The 23079-nt window shown below is 40.4% G+C and overlaps 1 protein-coding gene across 3 annotated transcripts in view; it reads left to right on the forward strand.

The window, feature by feature from the left end:
* LOC114094460 (protein argonaute-1) overlaps nt 1-23079 on the forward strand; it is a 33842-nt gene that overhangs the window by 3519 nt on the left and 7244 nt on the right. Inside the window, exons 2-12 of one of the 3 annotated variants that reach the window (XM_071617675.1) lie at nt 1873-2056; nt 4315-4435; nt 4863-5044; nt 5432-5568; nt 5797-5931; nt 6069-6156; nt 6811-6958; nt 12882-13001; nt 13366-13497; nt 13622-13755; nt 18017-18201. In XM_071617675.1, the coding sequence (XP_071473776.1) occupies nt 1873-2056; nt 4315-4435; nt 4863-5044; nt 5432-5568; nt 5797-5931; nt 6069-6156; nt 6811-6958; nt 12882-13001; nt 13366-13497; nt 13622-13755; nt 18017-18201 (1566 nt within the window). Of the gene's footprint in view, nt 1-1872; nt 2057-4314; nt 4436-4862; nt 5045-5349; nt 5569-5796; nt 5932-6068; nt 6157-6810; nt 6959-12881; nt 13002-13365; nt 13498-13621; nt 13756-18016; nt 18202-23079 lie in introns of those variants that run through there. The other 2 variants (XM_027937636.2, XM_071617676.1) reach the window with 2 other exon arrangements.

Genomic DNA, 23079 nt, shown 5'->3' on the forward strand with positions numbered 1-23079 from the left:
ACACACCAGCACTAGAGATTCGGCTGTGACCAAGGCAGCTACAGACCCTGCCTTTGAAGAACTCTGTTGAGAGTGGTGAGGGATATGTGTATAAAGGTAAACTGTCAAGGTCTAGGTTGTGTTTGGATGTGCGTGACAGGATTATGTGTCTTTGTAGGCCTGTGTAAAATTTCTGTCCAGCTCTTTCCGGGGTAGGTGGCCAGGTGTGTATAGTTCCCTATGTAGCTGAGTTCTGAAGGCCTTTTCCCTCCAGGCTGGGCCTCCAATTCCCTGTCTGCAGAGTGGGGTGGGCTTGACAGGTGGTTAGAGGGAGTCCAACAGCTTAGCTCTGGGAAGTATACCCCTCCCACAAATGATTCTGACCTTTTCCTGACCTCCTAGCTGAAGATATACCCCATCCCCCCAGTCTGTCTGACTGTGAAAGCAGAGCTCTGATAATGGGAAGTTCTGGGCTGGTTTATCCCTCTCTCCTCCCACCTGGGCTGGTCTTCTACTGGCAAGAACAATAGTAACTGGGGACAAAGGCTTATCTTAGGCAGTTTCCCTTTTTTCTCCCTTTCCCCCTATGCTAGAAAATAAGACCGAGGGTAGCAATCAGGCTGGCCCTGCGCTAGCCCTTTCCCAAGGGCCCCCTCTGTCTTGAAATTGATTCCTTCTGCTGACTGGACCCTCTGTTTGGAAGGATTTGTGGGGCACGGGGAATCTTATATTCTCTTTCCCAAGAGCCAGTGTCTCCTCCATGGCATTGTAATAGCTGTCTTTCCTTCCCAGCACCTTAGTTGTTTTTTTTTTTTTTTTTTTTTTTTAAGTTTTTTAGCTGAAGCTGGACACATACCTTTATTTTACTTATTTTATGTGGTGCTGAGGATCGAACCCAGTTCCCTGCATGTACTAGGCGAGTAGTCTGTCGCTGAGCCACAACCCCAACCCCTTAGTTCTTTTTTATTTAGGTTTTTTCTTCATTGTTTCCTAAACTGTAACCTTGTTTCCTCCTTCCCTAGCTGCCAACTCTAACCTATCCCGCTCTATCCCCCAACTCCATCTTTCCCTCCTTTCCCTGGCAAATTCAAGCCTTTTTCTATTGCATCCTCCAGTTCTGGCCTTTTCTTCAGCCCTTATTTTATCTTCTCTCCTCTGCTTAATCATCAAACAAAATTTATTTAGCTTTTTCTCTTTTTTTCCCAACTCTGGCCACTTTGTTGCCGTACTTTTGTCTCAAATACTGTCCTTTCCCCCTCAGTCTGGCCTTCTTTGGGTGTTTCTCCTGCCTACATTGCAGAAGAACATCAAGATAATGTAGCCAAGCCTAGTGACACACAGCTGTAATCTTAGCTTCTTGGGAGGCTGAGGCAGGAGGATCACAAGTTTGAGGCCAGTCTGGGAAACTTAGCTAGAGCCTGAGTGGGAGGAAAAAAAAGTGTCATCTGTGTTCAGGATGGTGTGATGGAGTGAATCCAGGTGGCAGAGAATAGGACATTCTTGGTCTACTAGATATCTGGTAGAGATGAGTGTCTTAATAGTAGAAGGAAGGAAGGGTTTTGTTACTGAGAGCCAGAGTTAGCCCCTTCACTTAACATGCAGTGGGAACTTAGTAAGCATCGTCTTGATGTATTTAAGGTATTTATTTCTCTATCTGAAAGAGGTTTAAAAACTAAAAAGTGAAAAGGGTGGGGGACAAAAAAAAAAAAAAAAAAAAGACAGTGAGCCTGGGAATGATTGAACTTCCTAACCTAGCTTCCACTAGGTTAAGAAGCAGGAAAGAGGCTTCCCGTATATTCTTCTGTTCCTGTTCCGGGAGGCCTTGTGTCTTCTCTGATCAGAATCATTAGGAAATTGCCAAACTCAGTCCTCACTGGCCTTTTTGTCTTATAGCTGCGGGCGCCTACCTGCCCCCCCTGCAGCAGGTATTCCAGGCACCTCGACGGCCTGGCATTGGCACTGTGGGGAAACCAATCAAGCTCTTGGCCAATTACTTTGAGGTGGACATTCCTAAGATCGACGTCTACCACTACGAGGTGGACATCAAGCCGGATAAGTGTCCTCGCAGAGTTAATCGGTAAGCGATGTACATCTTTGCCACCAAGTCCATGAGTCTTTGCTTTCTTGAGTCTCAGAACCTTGAAAGAGGGACCAAAAAGGTAAAAGAAAAATTTAATTGAGGATGGCACCACCAAATCCAAGAAGACATTTTGAGGGAGGGATGCCAGGTAAGGTAAATGCTGAAAAATACTGTTGGATTTGTTTATCAGGAGATAATTGGTAACATTCGCCAATGCAGTTTCAGTGAAGTAGTTGGGCTAGTTAACCCAGTAGCTACAGTGAGTAAAGGAATAAGTGGAAGGTAATATGGTAGGAATAGTGAGAACAAATGGCTTTTTCCAAATAGCTTGGCAGTGAAATGAGGAGGGAATGTATTGGCTAGAGAAAACCATAGGGGCCAAGTGATTGCCTAGGACATTTCATTATTTGTTGAAATGAATGAATGAGGAGCTTTTAAGAATGAGGCATGGGGTATGTTTATAGATTGAGGTGAAGGAGTTGGTAAAGAAGGAGAGGTTAAAAGGTACAACTCAGGCAGGAGGAATGTGGGTGGGATGTCCTTGCTGAGGTAGGAGGATATTGCAGGATATATATTTGGGGCATTAGCCTTAGATAGAAAAAGTAATATTTTTTTTCTAAAATTAATTTATTACTATTTGAAAATGATGTGAACAATATAAAAAAATTCAAGAATTACAAAACAAGTAATAATAAAAAAATGCCTCCTTACTACCCTGGTTCCCGTAGGCCTTGATTTTTACCTTTCTTGAGTATGTTTCCAGATATTTTTCTATGCATATGCAAGCATATATGCATATATAATATTTTTTAAAAATGCAGAAAATACAGTATCTTACATACCTTGTTCTTCATCTTTTATTTTTCCACTAAATCATCTATTTTAGAAAATAGTATGAATTAATACATGCAAATCTGCCTCATTCTTTTCATTGTTCTATAGGTATTTCCTTGAACAACTGTATTTAACTTATTTAATCTATTGAGGAACTTTTAGGTTGTCTAAACTTCTGCTACAAAAGTGAAACTGTTGAATATTATTATATGTAGATACATATTTGCACTTAAATGTGAGTGTATCTGTAGAATAGTTTCCTAGGAGTGGATTTGCTGGCATAACACATTTTAAATTATTGAGATAGCATCAGCTTTTAAAGATAAGTTGTAAGTTGTATCAAAGTGCCTGTTCCCCACACCCGCACCAGTCTTGTATATCCGTATATCCGCTTGTTTTTGTTTTTGGCATTCTGATAAGTAGATAATTACATCTTGGTCTAATTTAAAATTGTATCTCATTAATGAATGAGGTTGAACAGGTTTTCATATGTTTAAATGGAAGAAGCATTTCAAATGTGAGAGGAAGAGAGGGAAAAAGATGCTTGCATGTAGAAATATGTTTGTGTGTATGTCTGGGAACTCAAGAGTAGCCTTGACTGCTCTTTTCAGAGATACTAGAGCTGCTTTCTGATGGGAGGCAGGAGTGGGTTCTGTAGTGAGATGATAATGGAGAAGGGTTGACAGTCTATGAGGGATGGAAGTAATCAGGGACATGAAGAAGATTCCTGTGCAGCCCTGAGCCTAATTGGGATTGAAACCATGTGTTTATAGTTATTCCTAAGGTACCATTCTGGGTGTGTTTTATACAATAGTAAGCAAGCTTTGATTTAGAAAGTAGAGAGATCAGGTGGTTGGATGGGCTGGGATTTTGAAAGAATGATAGACACTATGAGATTTAAGTAGCAGAGGTCAAGAAGGGAAATCAAGGAAGAGATGATAGTGGAGAGAAAACAGCATAATGGGACTAAGTGCATCAGAGAGAGAGAGGTGAGGTTCTACAGTTTATTCCTATTCTAGTTCAGATCTCTTTTTCCCTTCCTACCTTTTTCCCTTATCAGACTGGGATTGGAGATTGGAACACTTGGATTCTGGATAGACCCTGAGATCAAGTCCTTTCCCCTCAAATTTCCTCTTCTCAGAAGGCATTCACACCCACTTTTTCAGGCCCTTGAGAAACAGGATCACCTTGGAACATGTTAGAAATGCAGAATTTCAGGCTGCACTCTAGACCTATTAAATCAGAATGCATTTTAGTAAACCTCCAGGTGATGGATAGGAATATTGAAGTTGAAGAAGCATTTCCATAGCAAGATGTTAGGAGTAAATACAATTGATGGGACATTGCCTGACTTTGAATAACTTCCAAAAGCTTGAAGTGGTAGTCTCTCAGCTTCCACAGGCTACTCCTATCCCCCACAGGGAAGTGGTGGAATACATGGTCCAGCATTTCAAGCCTCAGATCTTTGGTGATCGCAAGCCCGTGTATGATGGAAAGAAGAACATTTACACTGTCACAGCACTGCCCATTGGCAACGAACGGGTAAGGTTGGGAGTCAGGCTAGGCCTATGTCAGGGGTCTGGAGTGGAACAGCTCATGTAAGCCCATTTGGAATCTGGAAGTCCAGAGATCCTTTTAGTCTTTTGTGCTGAGAAAATGTGTTTTAGGTTGAGGGATGGGTAGGTGCTCATGTTTATTGGCCTATTATATATCTGCCCCCTAAACAGACTGAAATTAGAATTAAAACAGACCTGAAGGACTTCCTACTGGGTTGAGAGGGACAGAAGCACCGAACCAAGGTAGCTGGAAACTGAGGAGCTGGATTTACTCTGGGGTCTTTATTGTGAGCCCCTGTTGACTTAAAGAGCAGATTCTTGGCAGATCTTGGGGGCATTGGGACAAGGTAAGGAATGCTGGTCTGTGGGAAAGTGATGGCAGTCCTTCACTCCTTTCTCTCACCCTCCTAAAGGTCGACTTTGAGGTGACAATCCCTGGGGAAGGGAAGGATCGAATTTTTAAGGTCTCCATCAAGTGGCTAGCCATTGTGAGCTGGCGCATGCTGCATGAGGCCCTGGTCAGTGGCCAGATCCCTGTTCCCCTGGAGTCGGTGCAAGCCTTGGATGTGGCCATGAGGCACCTGGCATCCATGAGGTACTGGGTGTAGTTGATATCTGGGCTACTAGTGTTGGCAGAACTGCTTTGGAGGGAGGAGGGGAGTGAGCACATATTAAGGTCCCAGAGTGTTCAATGAAAAAAAGTTGAAATCCTACCATGTGCCAGGCAAGTGTGCATATACATTTAGGTGGTTTAAATCCCAACCCTGTCCTTAGATATCTTTGGGTCTCACCCCATCTGTCCCTGCAGGGCAGAGAAAAGGTAGAGACTTGCACAAGGTCAGTCATACAACTAGTAAAGGATCAGAGCTGGCATTAAAGCCCTGGTGTCCTGCCTTCCAGGCCAGGGCTCCTCCGTGCCCAGGATGCCTCACAGGGTGGGGGCCTGTGCCCGAGGGACCAGTTCTCTGCCTGTCCCTGCCAGGTACACCCCTGTGGGCCGCTCCTTCTTCTCACCGCCTGAGGGCTACTACCACCCGCTGGGGGGTGGGCGCGAGGTCTGGTTCGGCTTTCACCAGTCTGTGCGCCCTGCCATGTGGAAGATGATGCTCAACATTGATGGTGAGTGGGGAGAGCTATGGAGCCAGGGGCACCCCCAGTCCAGTCATCATACTCCCAGCCTCATCCCTCCCAGCTCTGCAACCACACTCCTAGTCTAATTCCTATAGCCCTGGCACCCCTTTGTCCCCCATCCCAGTACCCTATAAGGAAGAGGGTATTCATTACAATGCTTGCACTTAGTCTAGAAGACAGAACCTGAGCTGAGCTATCTCTACCCTGTCCCCACAGTCTCAGCCACTGCCTTCTACAAGGCACAGCCAGTGATTGAGTTCATGTGTGAGGTGTTGGACATCAGGAACATAGACGAGCAGCCCAAGCCCCTCACGGACTCTCAGCGTGTTCGCTTTACCAAGGAAATTAAGGGTGAGGACTCAGCCAGGTGGGGAAGGAAAACAGTGCCCCTTTTTCTTTAGTCTTAAGAGGAAATTCCCTTGGGAGAGGCCAAGCCTGGGCACATGAGCAACCTATTCCAACTCTGACAAGTAGTGTGTGTATCTCAGGCCTGAAGGTGGAAGTGACCCATTGTGGACAGATGAAGAGGAAATACCGTGTGTGTAATGTTACCCGCCGCCCTGCTAGCCATCAGACGTAAGTTGGCAGGGTTGCTTAGTCATACTCAACTGGTGGAAGAGGGTTGAAATTTCAAACACTCCCCTGAGTCCCCTTCTCCCACTGACCCTGAGAATGAGCCTTAGACTGCCCTGTTTTTGAAGATAAGCTGTGGGAATTTGGCATCCCTCCTCCAGCCTTCCCAGATCCATTGATTGTCTGTATAGTAATTTTTACCTTCTTGATCTTCTTTCTTTCTTGGGCCTTTACTATAGAGCAGGCATATTCCATTAATTCTAGTTATTGTTCCATAAATATTAGAATCTCTCTCAATTTATTCTTCTTCCTGAAGAAAGCAGTCCAGGCTCCTGGGCTTATCCTTGGGAAAACTATACTGTATTCCAGTTCCTTTCTTGACTGAAAGCTATGGTGGACTCTATCTACTTTGTGTCAGGCTTTATATTCAATGTTAGAAATATGTAACGATCAGATATGCTCCTGACTGGGGTGGATCATAACCTTCAAATCTTTGGCTTTTGCCATGGAGCCCAGCATTGTCTGTTTTCCCAAGAGTGGCAGTGCTCAAAGAGGTTGGGTAGGATGAAGCAGTTTCTGAAACTTTTCATGGTTGTGGGTCTACAGAGGTGGGATTGAATGCTGGATTATGATACCTCCTTTCCTTCCTTCAAACAGGTTTCCCTTGCAGCTGGAAAGTGGACAGACTGTAGAGTGCACAGTGGCACAATATTTCAAGCAGAAATACAACCTTCAGCTCAAGTATCCCCACCTACCTTGCCTGCAAGTTGGCCAAGAACAAAAGCATACCTATTTGCCCCTAGAGGTAAGGCTGCCAAATAATGGCTGGGCTAGGGAACAGACATTGTACCAGAACACTGATTATCAGAGGTCTGTTGATTCATTCATAATCTCTCATCCTCATTTTCAAGTTTAGAAAATTGACAAGGTGAAGAAGGCATGAGATAGGACTGTGAAATAGAGGCCTTTGTCTTACCTGCTGAATTCTTTTCTTATCCCTGGTTCTACCCTTGTGTTCTTTTAAGAGGCTAGGCAGAAGGGCAACCTATATTTACTGTTTAATAAGTAATTAGTTCAGTTGGGCACAGTGGGACATGCCTGTAATCCCAGTGGCTCAGGAGGCTAAGGCAGGAGTATCACAAGTTCAAGGTCAGCTTGAGCAACTTAGTGAGTTCATAAGTAATTTAGTGAGACCCTATCTTAAAAGTTAAAAAAGGCCTGAGATGGAGATGTAGCTTAGTGGTAAAGTGCATTCAAAAAAAAAAAAAAGAGAGAGTAATCAGCATTCAAACAGATTTTCAGATACTCATGTTATCTTTCATTTTTTTAAGTTGTAGATGAACACAATACCTTTATTTTATTATATTATTTTTATATGGTGCTGAGGATTGAACCCAGTGCCTCACAAGTGCTAAGTAAGCACTCTGTCACTGAGGTATAACCCCAGCTCCTGTTATCTTAATTTCTTTTTTCCTGTTCTCTGGAGAGATCCTTCTTGACCTAGTGTACCTTATTCTACAAATGTGCATTATTCTAAATAAAATGGAAATGAATAGTACTAAATTCTGTTTCCCTGGTGGTTAATGTGTTCCTTTTGAAAAACAGTGAGCCCCAAGATTTGTCATACTTTTATACTTTGGTAGACGATTGAAATCCTGCAATTAAAGAAAAAATAGTAATGCTATTTAAGTCATAGAATACAGTGCAGAATCCCTGGGCTGTATTTGGTTTAGTATGTGCTAGACAGAATGTCTACTGGAAAACTTCTGCAGGTGGCTTCATTGTTTAGTCCAATATTACTCAGAAAGTAAGGTCCGTACACCAACAGGATAGGCATCACTTGAAAGTTTATTTAAAATACAGAATCTCTTTCCATAGTACTGAGTCAGAATCTGCCTTTTAACATCCAGAGAGGATTTATAATTATATTAAAGTTGGGAAGCAGTACCCTAGACTATTTTTGGTTTTCATTTATTTTTTAGTTGTAGGTGGACATAGTATCTTTATTTCTTTTCTTTTTTTTTTTTTTTTTTTTTTTTGGTACTGGGGATTGAACTCAGGGGCACTTGACCACTGCGCCACATCCCAGCCCTATTTTGAATTTTATTTAGAGACAGGGTCTCACTGAGTTGCTTAGTGCCTTGCTTTTGCTGAGGCTGGGTTTGAACTCTGGATCCTCATACCTCAGCCTCCCAAGCCGCTGGGATTATAGGCATGCACCACCATGCGTGGCCCTTTATTTCATTTTTATGTGGTGCTGAGGATTGAACCCAGTGCCTCATCTGTGCTAGGCAAGCACTCTATCATTGAGCCACAAACCCAACTCCCCTAGACTATTTTTCATCCTAGTAGCTGGAGTCAGATAGCTCAGACCAAAGCTCAAGCTTTTGTGAGTTTCTAAGATTCTGGAACTAACCCCTGGAAATGAGACTGAAGGGGAAAGAGAAGCCAAAGCCCATAATTCTGACTTGGTTAATAGCTGGTGATGCACAGAAAGTAGGTTGAAAGCATTATGTTCTTTGAAGAATAAATAGAGATCTTTAGGGATAGTTTCAGCTAAATTGATAGTGGGTGATAATGTACTGTAAGCTGAAATTTACTAGCAAATTAACATTATTTCTGTTTAAACTATAGTTTTCAAGGTGAATAATTTTAATGATTTATATCTTGGTTTTTTTCTTGTTGTTGTATAACAAGTAATTTATTGAGTTCTTACTATGTGTTGTGTACTCATTTATATCCTATGAATATAGAGATTAACAAGATAGACAATGTCCCTGCTGTCATGGAACTTACATTCTGAAAGGGGAAGAATAATAAGTTGATAAACAAATAAGATAGTTTCAGATGGTAGTAAGTGGTATAAAAATAATAAAACAAGTTAGGTGGGCTCAGTGATGAATGCCTGTACTCCCAGAGACTAGGGAGGCCAAGGCAGGAGGATCACAAGTTTGAGACCAGGGATGGGGATGTGGTTCAGTGGTAGAGTGTTTACATAGCATGCATGAGGTCCTGGGTTTGATCCTCAGCACCCACAATTAAAAAAAAAGAAAAAGGGCTGGGGATGTGGCTCAAGCGGTAGCGCGCTCGCCTGGCATGCGTGTGGCCAGGGTTCGATCCTCAGCACCACATACAAACAAGGATGTTGTGTCTGCCAAAAACTGAAAAATAAATATTAAAAAAAGAAAAAAGAAAAAAAAAATCTTACATCTGGTGGACTAGGGTTGTAGCTCAGTGGTAGAATGCTTGCCTAGCATGTGTGAGGCACTGGATTCAATTCTCAGTACCGCATATAAATAAATAATAAATTAAATGAAGGTCCATCAGCAACTAAAAAAGAATTAAAAAAAATCTTACATCTGGCATCATCCAGAAAAAAAACAAAAACAAAACCAAAAATGTGTTTGAAGCCAGCCTCAGCATCTTAGAACCTGTTTCAAAGTAAAATAAAACGTAAAGGACTGTTGGTAAAGCACCCTTGGATTCAATCCCCAGCACCAAGGAGCGGAAAAAGGATAATAAAGCAAGTTAAGGGCAGAGAAGTAAGGGTGTGAGGGGTTAGGAAACTACTTTAGTTGTTGTTGTCAGGGAAAGCCTTTTTTAGGAACTATTGAACTAAGTCCAAAATTATGCTTACCAACCTTGTAACAGCCTGAGGGTGGGGCTTTCAAGGCAAGAGGACTAGCAAGTGCAAAGGCTCTAAAGGAAGGTGGAGTTTGGTTCTCTTTTGAGGGCCAGATAGAAGGCGATAGTGGTAGGAATGTGTTATATGATGTAATAGGAGATGATGCTGGAGAGAGGTGCAAAGTCAAATCATATAAGATATTGTGGCCAAGGGGGATTTTTTTTTTTTAAGAATAGCTTCATCAAGATATGATTAACATACCATAAAATGCATCTTCTTAAAATGTACAATTGGGTGGTTTCAGTGTATTCACAGAGTTATGCAACTTTTTACTAATTCCAGCCATTTTCTTTACCCCCAGAAGAAAGTGCACACTCATTAGCAGTCATGCACTATTCTTTTTTTTTCCCCAACAGCCGCTGGTAACCACTACTGTATTTTCTGTCCCTGGATATGCCTCCTCTGAACATATCGCTTAAATAGAATCATACAATATGTGGCCTTTTGTGAATGATTTCTTTTATTTAGCATAATTGTTTCAATATTCAGCTTGTGATTTTCAAGGTTCATCTGTGTTGTTCCATTGCGTGGATATGTGTCACATGTCACATTTTGTTTCTCCTTCAGTTGATGGACATTGGGTTGTTTCCACTTTTTGACTATTATACATAAGAGTGCTGTGAACATTCTTATATATGTTTTTGTGTGTGAACACATGTTTTTGTTTCTCTTGGGTATGTATTTAAAGAGTGAAATCATTTATAACTGTGTTTAACATCTTGAGCTGCCAAGTGTTTCCAATATGGCTGTGTCGTTTTAGAATCCTGTGAGTAAGGGTTCTAATTTCTGGTTAGTGGAATTTTATTCTAATTAGAATAGGAATCAATTGGAAAGTTGTTTGTTTGTTTTTGCAGGATGGGTATCAAACTCAGGGCCTTGTGCATACTAGACAAATGCTCAGCCACTGAGCTACATCTTTAGCCCTGGAAGATTTTTTTTTTTTCTTAATGTATTTTTTAGTTGTATATGGACACAATACCTTTATTTTATTTATTTATTTTTATGTGATGCTGAGGATTGAACCCAGTGCCTCATTACATGCTGTGCCACTGAGCCACAGTCTCAGCCCCAGCTCTGGAAGATTTTAAGTAAAAGAAAAACAACATGTATTATTTGAATTCCACAGCTAGAAACTAGTAATAGCCCAGTGCCTCCAATTTAAATGTTCAAATCAAAATTCATTTCTGCTTTCATTTTTCTATTTCAAATTGTGGTAAAATATATATAATATAAAATTTGCTATTTTAACTATTGAGTTTAGAGTTTCATAGCATTAAATATATATACATTATTGTAAAACTGTCATTATTCTCTATCTCCAGAAATTTTTCATCATCCTAAACTGAAACTGTACCTGTTTAATAACTCTCCATTGCCCTGTCCCTTTAGCTCTGGAAACCACCATTGTGCTTTCTGCATCTATGAATTTGACTACTCAAGAAACCTTATATAAGTTGAATCATAATATTTGTTCTCTTATTGGCTTATTTCACGTAACACAATGTCTTTAAGGTTTATGTTGTAGCATGTTAGAATTTCCTCTGCTTTATGGTTGAATAATATTCCTTTGTGTATGCCACATTTTATCTGTTCATCCATTGATGGACACTTGAGTTACCTCTACATTTTGGCCACTGTGAGTAAAGCTGCTGTGAAAAAGGTGCACAAATACTTAATCATGTCTCTGCTTTCACTTCTTATGAGTACGCACCCAGAAGTAGAATTGCTGGTTCACATGGTAATTCTGTGTTTAATTCCTTCCTTCCTTCCTTTTCTTTCTTTGTTCTTCTTTTCTTTCTTTCTGCTAGTGATTGAACCCAGGGCCTTGTGTGTGCGAAGCAAGCAGTATACTGACTGAGCTATATCCCCAGCCCTGTGTTAAATTTCTTGAATCACCATACCATTTTCCATAATGATTGTATCATTTTGCGTTCTCATTAGCAATGGTTCTGGTTTCTTTCCTGCGTTAGTTTTTTGCTAGTGTTAATTCTATAGCACTGGAAACAATGGAGAGTGCTACAACTTTAAAACATCTTTAAGAGAGCAACCGCATAAATTTTAACAATGCTGGATGTCCATTAAATTGCTGAGATTGTGTGTTTGTTAAAATATGGAACTTAAAAGCAGGTGACCTTGGTTTGGTTTTCCCTCCCATTTTTAGCATGAACTCTGGGAATTAGAATGAGAACCAGCATGTATATCATGTTGGTCTTAGGGAGCGTGTTATACATTTCATCTCATCTAAATATTTACAACAAAATTATGAAACAGTGTTTTTCCCCATGTCTAAGATTGTAGAAGCTGAGTCTCAGGTTAAGGGACCTGCCAAAGGTAACATCACTTAGAAATGCAAAACTGGACTTTAAACCCAAGTCTCTCAAAACCTACTTACCCTTTATTCTGCTATAAACCTTCCCGCTCACAGCATCCTGAATATATTGGGAAGTGGCAGTCTTATACATCACTAGACGTTTTTTTTTTTTTTTGTCTTTATCATTTTCTCTTGGAGCCAGAACAGATGAATCACGTAGCAGGATGTTCCTCAAACAATGGTGGACACCGTTGGCTGACAGTGATTTCTGTAGTCTGGGGGCTCAAGAGTTTAAAACCCATATGTAGTCCTCCTCAATTGTTGTAGGATGGAACAACTCACTTCCTGCCACTAGTGGAGACTGCTGTAAGAATTAATTTGTTTGAGTTTCAGTATTCAGAAGAGCTCTATGTTATAGTTTATTGAGGGTTTAATGTGCCCTAGAAATGTGCTCAGTCCTTTAAATCCTTTATTTCCTCTCCATACAGCCCTATCAGATTGATATTGTTCTCATTTAACAGACCTGAGCTCTGAGTCTGGATCCCAAGATTCTAATCACATAATAGTATTATTTTTTGTTTTGAATGTGAATATTTTGTAACATATATCAAGTAAAACTCAAGAGGAGAATACATGTATGTACAAGAGATTCTTCCCCTGGTTGACAGTGAAGGTCTCTTATGGGGTGGATTGAACTCAAGCCAGAGCTGCCTGTCCTTTTCATTTCCTCAGGTCTGTAACATTGTGGCTGGGCAGCGCTGCATAAAGAAGCTGACTGACAACCAGACTTCAACCATGATAAAGGCTACAGCTAGGTCAGCCCCAGACAGACAGGAGGAGATAAGTCGCCTGGTCAGTGGGGCTGCAGAGAAATGCATGCTCATTTACTCAGTTATTGGGACCCTTGGTAGCATAGATGTTTTAATGCCCCAAAAAACCCTCCTTCAAGAGAACCCAAGTTTGGATTTGGTGCCGGGGACTCCACAGGGCTGTTCTTGCTTCTTGACACTTTAGCTATTTTGATTTTCCCCTCCAGATAACTTTACTGTTGTCCACTGCTGCTTCCTTCATTTTTTATTCCTCCTCCCACCTTACCTTTTAGGGCTATTTCTTGCCAACTTCAGCTTCTCTTCAGGGCTCTCTCCTTGGGACCCAGAGGGTGAGTTACGGTATTACCAAGCTGCTATTCTCCTAAGATGTCCTTCTTTGCCTGCAGATGAAGAATGCCAGCTACAACCTAGATCCCTACATCCAGGAATTTGGAATCAAAGTGAAAGATGACATGACGGAGGTGACGGGGCGAGTGCTGCCGGCGCCCATCTTGCAGTACGGCGGCCGGGTGAGCAGGGTCAGGGCCACACAACATCTCTGGGGCATATGTGGGTGGCTGGGTTGTTTAACCAGGGGCTTTTGGTCCCTACCCACTTGGTTCTACTGAGGCTCACCTGGGCGCCCCCTCTGCCTATTCGCAGAACCGGGCCATTGCCACACCCAATCAAGGTGTTTGGGACATGCGGGGGAAACAGTTCTACAATGGGATTGAGATCAAAGTCTGGGCCATCGCCTGCTTCGCACCCCAAAAACAGTGTCGAGAAGAGGTGCTCAAGTAAGGAGGGTTGGTATGTGGGGTTGAAAGGGTGGGAAGAAACCCAGAGCTACTGCTCCCTGCTGCCCAGGGATCAAGATGGATCTATAGTCTGTTCTTTCTGTCTTGTCTCTGCCTGCCTTGTCCTTTCTGGCTGAGACTTCTTCCTTTTCCTTTTTTGTCCATCTGTGGTTAGGAGACTTTAATAAGGAGCCGTGTCTGTACCAGAGATGATGATTTTAGGATATGAGTCTCCTAAGGGAGAGTTTAATTATTTTGTTGTCGCAATTATTATCATTGGTAATAAGTAGTGGTAGTGATAACTATAATGTTTATGACACATTTTATTTAAATACCTAATTTATGTTCTCCCATTTCATCTTCATAGTGAATAGGTAGTGCTATTTCCAGTTTCAGGAGACTGTAGCTCAGAGAGGTTAATAAGTAACTTGTCCAAAGTTTGCACATCAAGAAAGTGTCAGAGTTGGGATCAAATCAGATCTGAGCTTCAAAACTTACGTTGCTAGTTGGAAACAAACAAACAAACATAACAAGCAGCTTCGTTAGCTCAGAGGTGAGCTCTCCTCTCCTATCCACAGAATTTGTTCTGTCAGGTCCAAGTGACCTGAATTAGGTGAATGTGACTAGTAAGGATGGCTGAGTGACTTGGAGTAGATGGCAGCTATGGGGAAAGTGAAATAGCTGAATGGCTTAAGGAAACAAGCTAGGGGAATAATGACTTCAGTGAATGAATGAATAAGTGAAGTCACTGACCCTTTCTCTACAATCCTTTGTTTTTAAACAAAAAAACTTTTATTGAGGTATGTTTTTAAAAAATCCCACAAAACTCATACTTAAGTGTACTGTTCAGAGATTTATGCTATGGTGTGAGTGTGTGTGTGTGTGTGTGTGTGTATATGTGTGTGTGTGTATGTATCAGTGAGTGACACAGAGTGAGAGAGAGAGAGATTGAGAAGAGAAGGGGAAATGTATTTATGGTACTGGGGGATTGAACCCAGGGTGTTCTACAGCTGAGCTACATCCTCAACACTTTTTTGTTTTAAATTTTATTTACTTATTTTTGTGATACTGGGAATTGAACCCAGGGGGGCTCTACCACTGAACTACAACCCCAGTCCCTTGTATTTTTTTTATTTTGAGACAGGATCTCACTAAGTTGCCAAGGCTGGCCTTGAACTTGCTATCCTCCTGCTTTAGCCTCCTGAATTGCTGGGATTACAGGCATGTGCTACCACCATTATTTTTATTTTTGAGTCCTTCTTAATTTTATTTTTATTTTAAGACCAAGTCTCACTAAGTTGCTGAGACTGGCCTCAAACTTGTGCTGCTCATGCCTCAGCCTCCTGAGTTGCTGGGATTTTGTGTCACCATCCCCACCTTTTGCTATCTTGATGTGGTGGCTCTCTGGATGTGGAATGGGGTCAGTGTACTCTGGGTATGAATTAGAGTCAGTGGAGCTGGTCATTTGGGGTTGTGATGAAGTTAATGGAGACATGTGCCCTTGTGGGTTCAGATGGTCTTGGTGTCTTCATAAGAATTAGTTCTAGCAGTTCCCAATAAATCCACTGACTCTAGACCCTGCCCTTGCTCTTCTGCACTCTCCTTACCATTTCCAGATAAACAACCACCGCTGTCATAATTATGGTTTCTCTTAAATAGATTTTTTTTGGGGGGAGGGTCCCCTTTCTTGGGTTCTTTTGATTTAGCTCCATTTGGGATAAGCTGCTCTTGCACTTGGCCTAGCATTGGAGGGTTGGCCCTTAGCAGTATTAGAAGGGCTCCCAATTTTTTTCCTTTGAGCCTGATCATTTCATTGGTAGCTCTATTCTCTGTATACTTCTCTCTTACTTCCATGTTCTTTCATTGTCTAATTTTTTTTGTTTGTGTGTGTTTGTGTGTGTGTGTGGGGGGGGACAGTCTATTGTTTGGATCATTTTGAGACATCAGGAATTGGTAAAACTACAATCTCAGAGTTGGAAGGGGTCAATTTCATTGGGCATTTTCCTCTCTCAGTGACCCCCTAGGTATAGGGGGTGAGAATGTGATATGTGCATCTGGATCAGTGACACCCCATTATATGTGTGATTCTGAATTAAAGGTAAAGACTTCTGAGTCTTCAGCAATGGCGCTGGGTGAGATTGTCCAGGGAAAATGTGCGTACTAAGCAGAGGCTGAAAATAGAGAAAATAGAAAGTAAACAGAACAATGTCTCCAAATGTGGAGGAGGCAGTGGGATTCAGAAGCACAGAGAAAGAGCCCCCTTTTCATTTGAGAATGGGGGAAGAAATGAAGTGAAGTAGGAGAAATTGGTAATTGGAGTGGATAAGGAAGTTCTTTTTTTTTTAATATTTATTTTTTAGTTTTAGGTGGACACAACATCTTTATTATATTTTTATGTGGTGCTGAGAATCGAACCCAATGCCTCATGCATGCTAGGCAAGCGCGCTACCACTTGAGCCGCATCCTCAGCCCGATAAGGAAGTTCTTTGAACCCTCAGGATTTTTCTTCTGGCTAAGGAGACTCTATTACTGTTGAGTCAGTTTCAAAACCTTCCCCCTCCTAGATGTTTCTTAGTACTTTTTGGTCCCTAGCACTGGGTACAGTATCCCAAATGTGGTCTGCTATTTAGAGAAGATTGGGAATACCCCTTCCCTTGAAGTAGGGACTCACTATTAATGAAGTTTGGTAACTCATTGGCATTTTTGTTAGTTACAGCAAGTTGTGTGCAAGGCAGAGAAATGGAAGAAATGATGTTAGTGGACCTATGAGAGCCCTACCTCTTGTTTTCAGGAGACAATGCTTAGGTTATTTTTTTTTTATTCTAACATTTCTTTTGAAAAAAAAATTAAATAATAAATGTAGAGGATAATATACCTTTCATATATCCATTATCCAGAGTTTTGTCAGTTACCTTATCCTTTTTTCAAAAGTAAATATAAATAAATTTGGCATTTCTTTATATCCTTCATTCTAGTCCCATTCCTCCCTTCTGATGTGGCATCTAAACAACTATTTTTGTTCTTTATTTGTACATTATTGCATTTTTGTGATGCTGTGGATTAAACCCAAGGCCTTTCACATGCTAGGCAAGCACTCTAACACTGAGTGTGTTTGATTAATTTTTAAAAATTTGTTAGTTTTTTTTTTTTTGGTTTTTATTTTTTATTTGTAAATGGACACAATAAAGGTTTATTTATTTTTATGTGGTTCTGAGAATTGAACCCAGTGCCTCACACATGCCAGGCAACTGCTCTACCACTGAGCCACAACCCCAGCCTGAGTGTGTTTAAAGATTTTTTTTTTTTTTTTAAGAATTTTTATTTTTATTTTTTTTAAAGAGAGAGGGAGGTGGGGGGGGGAGAGAGAGAGAGAGAATTTTTTAATATTTATTTTTTAGTTATTGACGGACACAACATCTTTGTTTATATATGGTGCTGAGGATCGAACCTGGGCCGCACGCATGCCAGGCAATCGCACTACCGCTTGAGCCACATCCCCAGCCCCCAAGAATTTTTTAAAATACATTTATTTATTTATTTTTTTAGTTGTAGTTGGACACAACTCCTTTATTTGTTTGTATGTGGTGCTGAGGATCAACCTAGGGCCTCGCGCTTGCTAGGCGAGCGTGCTCCCCCTGAGCCACAATGCCAGCCCATGTTTAAAGATTTTAAAAAAATTAAATTCCCTGCTGCCTGTTTCAGTCTATCAGTTTATTTTTGTAGGTTGATTTTTTTTTTTTTTTTAACTATATTGCATGTGTACCCTGTCAACCAACTTTGTTTTCCTTTCCCAAGGTAAAGCCCTAAACTAAAGGAAAGAAGCTTGTTTAATTAGCTCAAGGTATCAAAGAACCAGTAGGGGAGGAGGAAGCTTGTTTTTACTGAGCATCTCTTGAGCTCCCATCATTTTGGAACCTCATTTATTTTGAGCAAAAGGCCTTACAGTTAGACATCTGCCTATTTCTTTGCATATGTAATGAAGCACAGCTTTCAGCTGCTTGAATCAGGGACAAGGTAGGAGCCCTGGGAATACCTACAGGTCCTTTCTCTGGGGCTTTCTCCACTTCCTTGGTGTTCTCTCTGTTGCACACTTGGCAAGCTCTGTCTTGTCCTATTCAACCATTAATGTATTTTTTTTCCACTATCTGCTCATGTCTCATTCATGTGCCTTAATAAGTGCTTAGCACCTAAGATGGAGACATTCATTTGAGTTTTAAAGTGGGACTTACTGGCTCCTATCACAATCGTGCTTGTGCTACAGGAACTTCACAGACCAGCTGCGGAAGATTTCCAAGGATGCAGGGATGCCCATCCAGGGTCAGCCTTGTTTCTGCAAATACGCACAAGGGGCTGACAGCGTGGAGCCCATGTTCCGGCATCTCAAGAACACCTACTCAGGGCTGCAGCTCATTATCGTCATCCTGCCAGGGAAGACGCCAGTGTATGGTACAGTTCTCTTGGGACAGTGATAATTATGATAGGACACTTCTTGGGATAGCTCCCTGGGGGATTTTTGGTGGAGTTGATGGAGAGTTTTGATTTCTGCCAAAGGTGTCCCATGTTAGTATTCCTCTTATGAGAGAAATATCAGCCTATATGAGCTATTGGGTCATCCTAGATTTTATTTACCTGCTCACAGTCCCTCCCAGTAATACTTACTGGGGACCTTGTGTGCTGATCTTTCTGCCAGGCTCAGATGGCCAGATACACAGATGGGTCAGTTGAGATTCCTGTCCTTAGGAGTGTGTAGTTTATTAGGACATTGTGCAGCCCAAGCAAAGATATGGTGGTTCTGCTAATGTTCTGTTACCTGATAATGATGTGGACTTTTTAAGAGGTTTCTGTCTTCCCTTTTTTTTCTCTTTTAGAAAAGAAATGACTATGTATGTCTCTGTTAGAACCATCCGGTTCTGTTATCTTTGGTAATTCATATACCTTTCAAGCTTCAAACATTTTTAGATTTCCCCCTCCTGGAATACGTTACTACAATTGTGTGTATGTATGTGTGTGTGTGTGTGTGTGTGTGTGTGTTCCTGAGGATTGAATTCAGGGCCTTACGCATGCTAGGCGAGTGCTTTACCACTGAGCTACATTCTAGTTTTCTTCTTCCCTTGACTTCTGGATGTTTTCTCCTATCTCTCATTTCTTTGTCTTATCAGGAATGTCTGGTATTCTCTGGCATTCTGTCCTCTGCCTTTACATTCTGTTGATACTCCCATTCATTCCAATTGCTTAGGTTATCACCTCTTGTTTATAAGTTATAGTACTAAAATCTTGATCCAGCCCTTGAACTCTCTGCAGTTCCTATATTTCCATTTGGCCTCTTTCTTCTGCAAGTTGTTGGTCATCTATTCTAACCTTTATTCACAAGTCTTTCTTGAGTAGGTTACCAGATAAGATTTTGTGACTGTCCTACAAAAAACACCTTCAGGGGCTGGGGTTGTTGCTCAGTGGTAGAGCACTCACCTAGCAGGAGTAAGGCACTGGGTTCAATCTTTAGCACCACATAAAAATAAGATAAAGGTATTGTGTCCACCTACAACTAAAAGTATATAACAAAAATGAAAAAACACCTTCTTTGGTCCCCATTCACTACTATGTTAAGGGCTTTGTGGGTCCTGAACTTAGTTTAACCTCTTCAGTTTTATCTTGCACTGCTTACTTGCTATTCATACTAGAAAGATCTGGAATTGGAACTGAATTTAAGTCCTGGATGTACCTAACTTTTCTGAGCCTCATCAATTAATGATATAAAAAGCATCTAGCAGAGTGCCTGGCACATAGTAGATAAATTTTAAATGCACGTTCCTTGTCTGTGCTTTCCACTCTCTGGTTTGGCTCTCATCATTTTGTCTTTGCCTGGCTATCTGACTACTCTTCTTGTTCTTCTCTCTTGCCCTTAAAATTCTCTCCATCCTTTGAGACCCAGTTTAAATGCTGCTTATTCCTTATTCCTGTCATTCCACCTGGAGGATGAACTTGTCTTTCTGGATTCCTCTGATTTATCAGGCCGCTGATCAGTTACTACCTTGTTTAATTTTGAGTGTGGAATATATCTGATTCTGCTCTGAAACCTTCTTGCCTCTGCACATATGGAAGATACTATCTTATGTTGTTATGATACTCAATAATTTCTTATGAAGGGAAGTTGGTTGACCTTCAGGCTATTTCTCTCTTAAAGGGCCTTAAATTCATAGTCCTGAAAGAAAGATAAGGATGCTTTTTAGGAGAACTGCTTTGAATAAGTATCCCTGTGTGTGGTTCCCTCTGTTGTAGGAAAATCCAGTGATTTGGCTTACTGCTGGAATCTATCTAGTACAGCTTTCTGGGGAGGCAGTACTTGATTAGAATTTTCCCCTTGCTGGGCTCAGTAATATTACACCTCTCCCCAGCCTTGTGCCTTTATTAGGTCCTTGGGTTTCTTCCATTTACATGGAGTTCCTTGGTTATACTATCTGGACATGAGACTATCTGCCTGAAAATTAAGCCAGCAGATAAGAGAAGCAGTCAGATTCTACTAAAGACCCTTCAGGAGGCTGGGTGAAATGACACTCTCCCTGTGATGGTCAGATCAAGGTCTTGTTGGCTTTGTGGTTTCCCTGAGAGTGTAGACAGTGTCAAATTTGCTCAGTTCTGATGTGGTACTATATATATCCAGTTTTCATTATATTTTATATTTTCTCTCCATTAAATTGATACCATTTACTTTTTAAAAAATGCAACTTCTTATTAAATTATAATAGATACATAGAAATCTGAAGTGTTTAGCTCAATGAATTTTCACTGTCGTCAGTGTAATCAGTACTTAGCAGAATATTATCACCACTCAGCTATCATTCACTGAGGGAACGACTATTCTGGTTTCTAACACCATAGATTAGTTTTGCATATTTTTAAAATTTCATGTAAATGTAATTACAGTGTATGTATTTTTTGTGTCTGGCTTCTTTCAGGCAATATTAAATTTGTGAGATTTATTTGTGTTGTGTTTAGTTGTAGTTTGTTACAGGTTTTCCATCATGTGAATATAACACATTTTACATGTATCTGTCCATTTTACTGTTAATACACGTTTGTATTGTCTTCAGTTTTTTTAAAAAATATTTTTAGTTGTAGATGGACATAAAATCTTTATTTACTTATTTATGTGGTGCTGAGAATTGAACCCAGTGCTTCACACATACTAGGCAAGTGCTCTACCACTGAGCTGCAACCCCAGCCCTAGTCTTCAGTTTTGACTACTATAAATAATGCTTGTACATGTCCTTTGAACACCTGTGCATATTTCTATTGAGTGTGTATTACCAACTAACACACCAATAGCAGTGTGTGATAGTTCTAGGAGTTTCAAATCCTTATTAAACTTGGTATTCTCTTTTTCATTTTAGCCATTCTTTGGGGTTTTTAATGATATTATTGCATTATGCTTTTAATTTGATTTTCTTGTAACATAAAATTGAATATCTTTATGTCTTGACTAGTCACTAGCCTCTTTTGTTAAGTACCTGATCAAGTCTTTAAAATACTAGTTTTTTTCCTTTGATATCATTAACTCCAAAGGACATTTCTGATCATCATTTTACCACTTTCTTAGATACATTTGACTTTTATTTTTGTTCTTTTTGGTATTGGGGATTGAACTGAGGGGAGCTTAGCCACTTCCCCAGCCCTGTTTTGTTTTATTTTTTTAAGTTTTAGACAGGGTCTCACTAAGTTGCTTAGGGTCTCACTATGTTGCTGAAGCTGATCCTGAACTTGAGATCCTCCTGCCTCAGCCTCAAGAGTTCCTGGGATTACAGACGTGGGCTGCTACACCTGGTTTGCATTTGACTTTCTTGTTCACTTGCTCCTTCTTGAAATACTGTCTTCCCTTGGTGTTCACCATGCAACACTGTCTTTTTCTTCCTTATAGCTCTTTGGAGTTTTGCTCCTTGCAGACCCATCTTCCTGTTCTGCAAATACTTGGAGTTTCTCAAGATTCAGATCTAAGCCCTCTTTTCACTCTATCTTCCTTAGTGATCTCATCAAGATCATGCCTTCAATTACTGCCTGTACTTAAATATTGCAGAAATTTCTTTTGAGCTTCCAACCCGTATGTCCATTTGCCTAGTTGATAACCTTAGTGGGATGACAAAAAGCACTTCAAACTAAACATGTTTCTTAAAGAATTTGTTAGAAAAGCTAGAAACTTAAAATTTATCCATAAAAATCTCTTCTTTTTCTCATGCTTCTTGTCTATAACTGAGTTCCTAAAATCAAATATCTTCTGAATCTATTTGTTTCCATCTCAACAACTCAACTTTGATTTTTTTTTTTTTTATTTTAAAAGTTGTTTTTTGTTGAGGGATGGGCAGTGTTGGAGATTGAACCCAGGGCCCAGTGCATGCTAAGCACAAGCTTTACTACTGAACTATGTCTTCAGCTCCTTGACTTTATTCTTAACCCACTCAGTCCCAAATTTTCAATTCTGAGAATATTTCAATGAAATTATCACATGTACATTAAAATAGGTTGGAAAACATAATCTAGTTCTCATATAATTTATTATTTAGTATTAATTACAATAACATTAATGAATATTATCACTAATCATTCATTTACTACTTTTCTCAAAAGAATAGAACTCTAGAAATATTTATTTCAAAGTTACCATGACACATTGTTTGCTCAATATGAGGGTTTTTTTTTAAACATTTATTTATTTACTTCAGTTGTAGGTGGACACAATACCTTTGTTTATTTTTATGTGGTGCTGAGTATCTAACCCAGTGCCTCACGCATGCTAGGCAAGTGCTCTACCTCTGAGCCACAACTCCAGCTTTCAATTTAAGTTTTTCGTTTCATAAATGGGATGATGGGACATAATGGGTTAATCTAAGCCACCCTCATCTTTTCCATAGATTAGCCTAATTACCACATTTTTTTCTGTTACAGCATGGTCCCGTGCCTCTCCTTTTTAGCCAATATGGCCTTTCAATTTCTTAAATATATCATACTATCTATCTCCTAGCAGAGTACATGTTTCCTTTGCCTGAAATGTTTCCTTTCAAATCCCTCCTTTAAGCCCTTTGCTGCCTTCAGATTTCATTTTCATCATTTCTTACTCAAGAATATTTTTCTGACTAGTGTATTACCCCCTATTATGTTCTCGCATAGCTCCACGTGGTTTTCTGTTGTAGCATTTACCAGTGTTAGAATTTTCATGGTTTTTAAAATTAGTCACAAAGTAAGCATTGTAAGAGCAGTGTTTATGATATGTTTTCTGGTCACTATTATGTTCCTTAACACTTCATAACACTACCTAGCATTCAGTAGGCATTCAGT

The sequence above is a fragment of the Marmota flaviventris genome, chromosome 10 (genome assembly GCF_047511675.1).
Source record: "Marmota flaviventris isolate mMarFla1 chromosome 10, mMarFla1.hap1, whole genome shotgun sequence".
Lineage (NCBI taxonomy): Eukaryota > Metazoa > Chordata > Mammalia > Rodentia > Sciuridae > Marmota > Marmota flaviventris.